Source organism: Sinocyclocheilus anshuiensis, unplaced genomic scaffold (assembly GCF_001515605.1).
Source record: "Sinocyclocheilus anshuiensis isolate Anshui unplaced genomic scaffold, SAMN03320099.WGS_v1.1 scaffold697, whole genome shotgun sequence".
NCBI classification, from domain to species: Eukaryota; Metazoa; Chordata; class Actinopteri; order Cypriniformes; family Cyprinidae; genus Sinocyclocheilus; species Sinocyclocheilus anshuiensis.
The window spans coordinates 1,728,293-1,736,408 of NW_015538036.1; the positions used below are offsets into that span (position 1 = coordinate 1,728,293).

Consider the following 8,116-nt stretch of genomic DNA (forward strand, 5'->3'; position numbering starts at 1 on the left):
TATATATATTGTTTAGATGTTTAGTATTCTGTAAAAAAATAAGTTTTCTAGATCTGATTAAATTTCTGATTTATTCTGTATTCAAATTTGATATATGATTCAAGCATTTGTCCTTGTTGTGGAATCACTTGCCTGCCATTGAACACACATGTGTGAGCCAAAGTGTGCAGAATCAGAGAGGGGGAAGGAACTCTGCTAATGAAGGTCATCTGTTCACCACCAAGCAGCGTAGCTAGAGAGACCAGTGACGCACTAGATGAACTTTTATCAGAATGCAGTTGGACTGCCTGTAAACAAAGCAAGAGAAAAGTATTATTTAACAAAAAGACACTACAAAACATGCAGGAAATACATTCATTGGAAAATTATGAAAGAATGTGAAACATCCTTTACTGTTTGAAACAATCCTTCAGTGTCAGCTGTGCCTTGTTGCTACTTACTTGTTTACATCTACTTTGTTGAAACTAGGCATGAGATATGGACCTTAGGCACTTACAAATGATTTGTTTATTGTTTTTATTTAAAACAAATCAGTCCAAGTGCGCACATCCAGTAGGCAAAAAGCTCAATGTGGGTGCTCCACCACAAAAGAATTTGAACCAAAAAATCTAAGTAGGCACACCACAGCTCCAGAGATAGAAAAATATTTATTTATGTTATCACCACATGTGACGTTTCGAGCTTAGACCAATGAAGAGCGTCTAAGCTCGAAACGTCACCTGTGGTGAGAACATAAATAAATATTTTTCTACTTATTGTTTTTATTAAAATAATGAGTCGTTATGTGTTTTGTGAAGTAGGGACAACAATTAACTATTTATCACTGACATCACAAGTAGTTATAAGAAAAAGGTCATAAAAATGAAAAATTGCTGAAAATGTACTTACCCTCAGGCCATCCAAAATGAGTTTGTTTCTTCATCTGAACAGATTTTGAGAAATTCAGCATTACATCACTTGCTCACCAATGGATCATTTGCAGTAAATTGGGAATGTGAGTCTCATAAACGCATCCCTAAAATTCACAAGAAATTCACATAACTTCTGGAGAGAAAAGCTGCGTGTTTGTAAGAAACAACTTTAAACCGTTGCTTTGGGCCAAAATTCCAGTCTATAATCCATAATAACACTTTCTCCAGTCAAAAAGTTCATCCTCTCTTGTCCTTTCACATCAAAAACCCCTGACATATTTGTTTAGAGCTGCTTTGGACTGTTTTCTCTTATAAACGGTTCTTGATTTGTGCATATTTCTATCCTGATTCAGATGAGACTTTTTCACTGGAGAAAGCAATATTATGGATAAATTATTATGGATACTCTTATTTTAGGTGTAAGCAATAGTTTGAAGTTAAAAATGTCTTGATGAATTTGTTTATTGCAAACATGCAGCCTTTCGCTTCACAAGACGTTAATTGATGGACTGAAGCTATGTGAATTACTGTGATGTTTTTATCAGCTGTTTGAAGTCATTGCAGGGGTGCAAATTATGTAATGCTGAATTTATTTTTTTTGTCATATATGCAAATGCACTTTCTGTAAAGCACAAGGTACACTGCAGAAAATTAAAAATTATTGAAAGTAATCAATCAATTGTGTACAGAATGACTTACTGAGTAAAGAAGATGCAAGGCCTCCATTTCTGCCTTTGGATTGCCAAGCTGTCTGAACACCAGAGCACTTTGATAAAGTGCACTATGGCAAGCACAATCCACCTCCACAGCCTTCCTATAAAAGTGGAGAGCACAATGGGGCTGGCCCTGCAGGGACATAAGTAACAGAGCCACTGAGAGCGCCTGGACTCAAGATAGAAACTGTTTGCTCAAATTCTGAATCAGTTCATCTAATCCAACAAACAAACTTAATCCAAACTTAATCAAATAGAAAATGTTGATTTAAGATTTTGTCTGTTTAGGTCTATTTAGTTCAGGGTTCATTGGATGGGGATTGTAGACCAGAGCTTTTTACCAGCTTAGCAAAACTCTGGCCTGTAAGAGTGTGGATATGTGCCAAGAGACTTCTGGGTCTTGGGAGGCCTTTAGCCTCCTGAAAAATGTCAAGGGCCTCGGAATATTTTTCCATCTTCATCTGTTTCACCCCTAAACCAGCAAAAGCATTTTAAGATTAATGTCAGTTCTACTATTTATTGTTTTAAATGGCAAAGAAATGGGATGTATTTCTTGTGACATTAATATATAGACCCTACATAATATAAAAATATTTACATAAACATTTGATCACATTGTCTATATCTTAGTTCAGACATTTTGTACCTTGACATATTACAGTGCATATGTGCAAAAGATCCTTGAGGTCCTTTGCTGTCATGGCAACCATTAGTGAGGAGTCTTCTTCCATGCTCAAAGCAAGGTTTCGGGTTTCTGTCTGTAGATTCACAGGTGCTGAACGCTCTCTGTGAGGAGAGAATGACAACAGTATAGCAGTCAAAAATACATTCTTAAAAACAACAGTATTTACATTAACAAATCATTCTTAGGTCACATTACTAGGCAATTTCATGTTTACAACTGATGTGTTTAACTATAAAATACTGTTACATTATTGTTTGTTAGGGGTCAATCCATCTCAAGTGGTCCAACAGAGGTTGATTTGCCATTTCAAAATGTACAAATTTTTTGAGAGATCACCTTTATTCCAAACCCAACAGTTTAATGGCCAACAGCACATTTGGTTATACAGACATTTACGGAAACCTAAACATCTAATCTCATGACGGTCCTGACCTCTTTGAATAAAAAAAAAAAACCGGTCTGGTCTCTAAAGCACATTTCAATGTACATGTAAACCATTTTGTACATTCTTGTTCCTTAATCTCAATCCAAATGTAATGATCAAGAGAGCTCATATGTTCACTTTTAGGGTTTTCCTTATAATGGGAAGGTACTGAGTCTCAGTACTAATTTTTTTCGGGGGTACCTTGGTAAGTATAGTGTGCATGCAGAACATTTCAGGTTTGAGATTTATTTTAATTATTTTTCCAAGGAGGGCATTAAAAAATCCCCCTCACTTTTGGGTTGACTGGTGGGGACCTAATAGGAGCCTACAGTTTTCACAGAAGTCCTCTATGGCAGAGTTTGCGATTCTGCTTTTCACTAGTAGAAATCTGGGGAAAAGCCTACATTATTCATAACAAGTGATAAAAACAGATCAGTATTTCACAGTGATCATGTTTATATTTGACATGCAAGAGCGTATGCTTATAAATTAAGTATAAAACAGTGGTTCTCAACCAGAGGGCTGTGGACCACTAGGGGGCTTCAGAAAATGCCCAAGGGGGACCTAATGATTCTTACAATTATTTTTATAAGAATTGTAAAAAATGAATACCTTGTGATCAGTTTGCATCAGAAGAGTAAGAACTCTCTCTAACTGGCACTGCATGAGCCACAGCATCCACTGGATCAGCAGAAGCGTGTGGACATATGGCACATAGACTGAGGAACCCAAAGTCTGTAGAACAGCCTCCCACAACTGAACGGGATCAGAACAGGAAACCTGAGATCCAGCAGCCTCTAAAGCTACAGAAAAACAGAAAGGCAGGGAAGACATAAAACATATATAAAATGTTGTATATATTAATAATTAAAAAATAAGACATGATGTTATTTATCTCTTAATAAACTATGTGAGACTTTCCTCTATTTCACTTGCGTTGGAGAAACTCAACGAGAATAAAAAAGTATTATATGAAACTCATTTCAAGTTCCAGTCGTTTTTAATGTCGCCATTGACATTTTTCATGTTAGACTAATGCATCCCAAACAGCGCCATCTGCTGTTTGGGATGCATTAGTCTAACATGAAAAATGTCAATGGCGACATAAAAAAGATAGGACATTGGTTATTAAAATATTGGACAAAGCAGGGTGTAAAAGTTGATTTCTTAAAAAATGTAAATTTTAATTAAATATCTCACCATGTTCAGTTTTAACGTGTTGTATGCAATCTTCAGCATTTTCTCAAAAACGTTTTTCTATGCTTATCACCCAATGGGTCAACATCATCACGTAAGAACAATCTAGCATTCACTTAAAAGGAAGGCTACAGAATGTTTTTAAAATGATTTTCTCCGTATATTCTCCATATAATACATCAGACAGAAAACGTTGCAGTGCTGACAAAAGAACCATATTTTGCACATCATCACACATTAAATGCAGAAGTCAGATTATTTGTCCAGTGTTGCTAGCTACTAACATGACCTACTTAAAATTTGGAAAACTGTAAAAATACCAAACGATTTATTTGTGCACATGTAGGCTATCATGGGGGTGACAAAATATGAGCACAATTACCTAATAATATAAAAATACAAAAATCTCACCAGAACCTAGTGATCATCTTTAATTTCAAATGTCATAATTTCTTAATTAATATTATTATAATTAAGAATAAGACGAAGAATGAGACGTGCCATGTTTGCATATGTAAATACTCTCCGTTATCTCTGCGGTCACATACGTATCGTGCATATTATTAGGTAGTGCAAACTATGTTGAATCTAAATGCCTTCACTGGTCTGACCAGTAACAGGGTCATCTAGGTCCATATGACTCGGTCGTTCCACATGACTCCGCAGCGCTTTCTGTCGCAGCATAAACTAGATTCCACGCCACAGTCTCTCTCTTTCCCCCAAGTCCTCCAGCGGAGAGGAGCAGCGACCGCAGCGCGAGGCCGGCCTAGACTTGGGAGCCAGTCGCCAAAATGGTACGATATTTCAGTTCACCAGGCTGCATTGAAAAAGACTAAAGTGCTATATTAAAACATATTGGTACATTTAGTACGCATTTCTTCAGTCATTTATATAATCTTATTTTATTCTGATGTCAATGACGTAATGACAACCTACTAAGAAGATTCTCGCATTTGTGTCAACCTTGAACTTGAATTATACGCGGCACATTTAGCGAATTGATGTTTGTCTTTATTATAAAATGTTCAGGAAAGAGAATGACGCATTCAAATATAACTTACGTATTTTTATTCGACGCGAGATGGAAATGGATAAGTCACAATTTCAGCAAGTTCGTCTTGTAACAGTTATACTACGCAAAAATGTAAAGCTCAACCGCATGCGGTTCGATCTTTTGTTTTTAAGTGAAAGTAAGCAGCGTTATTTTAGGGATATGGCCCAGCAAAGTGCACACGCGCACGCTGGAATAACGTTACCCCGTTATAAATAGCGCGTTTACGCCCACTGTTCTTCTCTATGCGCGTATTAAAGTTTCATGTGCGGAGAGCGAGCAAACCATGATTATGGAGGGGTGCTGGATGCAAATAGTGTTATTATAATGACGGGGCCGCTGTGTTATTGTTTTTGAGGGGTGAAACAAACAACCCAACTCTGTTATCAGGCTACACAAGCTTGTCATTGGCTGCGTGTATCGCTGCAGCGCCTGGCTGAGGAGACTGCAGCACACAGCGGCTCCCAGAAACTGCGCACTCATGGTACAGGCTGCACTTCAGCGCACTACCATAGCTTTAGAAAGCGTTAATGAAACCAATATTTACCGTTTGTAAGCGTAATGCACAGTAAAATGCTAGTAAAATGTTTTAACGCGTAAGAAGGTGAAGTTGCTTGACCATATGCAGTTAAAAACAGGAATTTTAAAATATATTAGCCTGTATTTGAAAAGAAATTGCATGTAAAAATGTAAAAAGAATGAACTGCCTTTTAATTTATGGGTAAAGTTCCCTGAATTCCATATTGAACTATCACGTTTGTTTGGATTTTATTTAGGCTCATTTGTACTGGTAATATTATTATTTTAATATTTTAGTTATAATTTTAATATTTTGAATTATTTTATTTATTGTTTTATGTTGCAATATGTTATAGTTTCATGTGTAAATAGGGCCTGTGTTTCTATGCTCTTTGTTATTATTGGCCATGGTTAGGTTATCATGTGGGCTTACATTGAAAAACATGTGGTTTTATTAGCATATTTTACAGTAAAAATGATTTAAATACCTCAAATAGATTGGTATATTAACATTATATAATTTAATGACATATACAGTTCCACATACAGTTACCAAAATGGCAATTCTTGTGATATCTTTTTTTTGTACATTAAAGTTAAGCTGACAGTTGTATTTTTTATTTTTTTACTGTGGATTTAATAAAACACACACACACACAAAACAATATTTAGCTTCTATTGAGGGATCAAAGGCATAAGCTTAGACTGTCACATTTACCTTTTGTAGGTTCCCATCGCTTAAACCACGAGCCCGAGGCATTCATTTGTTTTGACATCACATATTGTCCCCCACACACAAACACTCAATCATATTTACTCCACAATCAACACTTGATAAACTTGTCTTTGTCCCTCAGGTGAACTTCACGGTAGACCAGATTCGGGAGATCATGGACAAAAAGTCCAACATCAGGAACATGTCTGTGATCGCCCATGTGGACCATGGCAAATCTACTCTCACTGATTCCTTGGTGTGCAAAGCCGGTATTATTGCTTCTGCACGTGCAGGAGAGACCAGATTTACTGACACCAGAAAAGACGAACAGGAGAGGTGTATCACCATTAAGTCAACGTAGGTATTCATGTTTAAAAAGTGTGAATTTAGCCACTCCTCTAGTGTTCAGCATCACGTGCTCCTGGAGAAATCATTCTAATACAGCGGGTAAAATAAGTATTGAACACATCACCATTTTTCTCAGTAAATATATTTCTAAAGGTGCTGTTGACATGAAATATTCACCAGATGTCGGTAACAAGTCAAGTAATCCATACATACAAAGAAATCAAAACAAATAAGTTCAGAAATTAAGTTCTGTGTAATAAAGTAGAATGACACAGGGAAAAAGTATTGAACACATGAAGAAAGGGAGGTGCAAAAAGTCATGGAAAGCCAAGACACCAGCTGAAATCTATCAGTAATTAGAAAGCAATCTTGCCCCTTTTCTAATTAGAAAGCAATCTGGCCCCTTTTCAGTGGAAATTAATATTTGTTGGTTCAGTCCCAATTGATGGCTTATAAAAAGGTGTCTCTTGACCAACATGTCACACAAGAAACATTTCATGATGGGTAAAAGCAAAGAGCTTTCCCAAGACCTTCGCAACCTTATTGTTGCAAAACAAACTGATGGCATTGGTTACAGAAGGATTTCTATACTTCTGTATGTTCCAGTGAGCACAGTTGGGGCCATAATCCAGAAGTGGAAAGAACATAATTTCACCATAAACCGGCCACAACCAGGTGCTCCTCACTAGATTTCTGAAAAGAAGAAAGATTCAAGTTGTCCAAGAGCCAAGGATGGCTCTTGGACAACTCTTCTTATTCATTTTACGGGTCAGCTAACTGTGAGGTGACACTGCAGAGTATATTGTTCAAGTGTTTATATGTGTAATCGCTTTGCTAGTTTAATTAATTCGTTACCATACAAATAAATAACCGCTCCGGCGCTTCCGCGGTCGGTTCGCTCGCGCGCAGGTAACGTTACTGAGTGTGGATGAACAAATAGTGAAGTTACAGTGGGCTTTATCATGATATCAAAAAATAATTACTGTTTGCTTATTAATATGATAATGTTCTGTAACTGTGCTTTCAATCATTGATTTAATTATTTACTCAAAACTGTTAAATTAGATAAAATATGTATATTTTTGGTGCTTAGTTATAATTTGCTGGAATACTTTATTGTGTTTCTGAATTGTTTAATGTGAGTTTACTTGTATAAGCCACTTTCCATGTGCAGTTATGCTCAGTAATGTTCTTTAAGTAGTTTTGTTTACTGATATAGTGCATCAATAATAAAATACATTTAACCGAGAAAAAAAAAACTTTTGTGTGTGCATTAATAATTAATAAATGATTAGTGTGTCCACTTTACTTTAAAGTTCACTTTCACCGGTTAATTATGTACAAAACTCATTAATAAATGGTTCACAGGTGTTCACTTTACATTAAGGTTCACTTTTACAGGTTACTAACGTTTATAGATCATTAATAAATGGTTCACAGTTGTCACTTTACATTAAGGTTCACTTTTACAGATTACTAACGTTTATAGCTCATTAATAAATGGTTCACAGGTCTTCACTTTACATTAAGGTTCACTTTTACAGGTTACTAAC

The 8,116-nt window shown here is 36.1% G+C and overlaps 2 protein-coding genes across 2 annotated transcripts in view; one reads left to right on the forward strand and one right to left on the reverse strand.

Annotated features, from left to right (window-relative positions):
• The window catches only part of LOC107681392 (Fanconi anemia group G protein homolog), a 5,178-nt gene extending 564 nt beyond the window's left edge, over positions 1-4,614 (reverse strand). Inside the window, exons 1-6 of the mRNA XM_016477683.1 lie at positions 4,542-4,614; positions 3,346-3,536; positions 2,271-2,412; positions 1,966-2,096; positions 1,611-1,757; positions 133-287 (exon numbers count right to left, since the gene is read on the reverse strand). Of these exons, the coding sequence (XP_016333169.1) occupies positions 133-287; positions 1,611-1,757; positions 1,966-2,096; positions 2,271-2,412; positions 3,346-3,536; positions 4,542-4,614 (839 nt within the window). The remainder of the gene's footprint in view (positions 1-132; positions 288-1,610; positions 1,758-1,965; positions 2,097-2,270; positions 2,413-3,345; positions 3,537-4,541) is intronic.
• Positions 4,615-4,620: 6 nt separating this feature from the next.
• The window catches only part of LOC107681082 (elongation factor 2), a 12,881-nt gene continuing 9,385 nt past the window's right edge, over positions 4,621-8,116 (forward strand). Inside the window, exons 1-2 of the mRNA XM_016477243.1 lie at positions 4,621-4,724; positions 6,358-6,572. Coding sequence (XP_016332729.1) covers positions 4,722-4,724; positions 6,358-6,572 — 218 coding nt within the window. The 5' untranslated portion in view covers positions 4,621-4,721. The remainder of the gene's footprint in view (positions 4,725-6,357; positions 6,573-8,116) is intronic.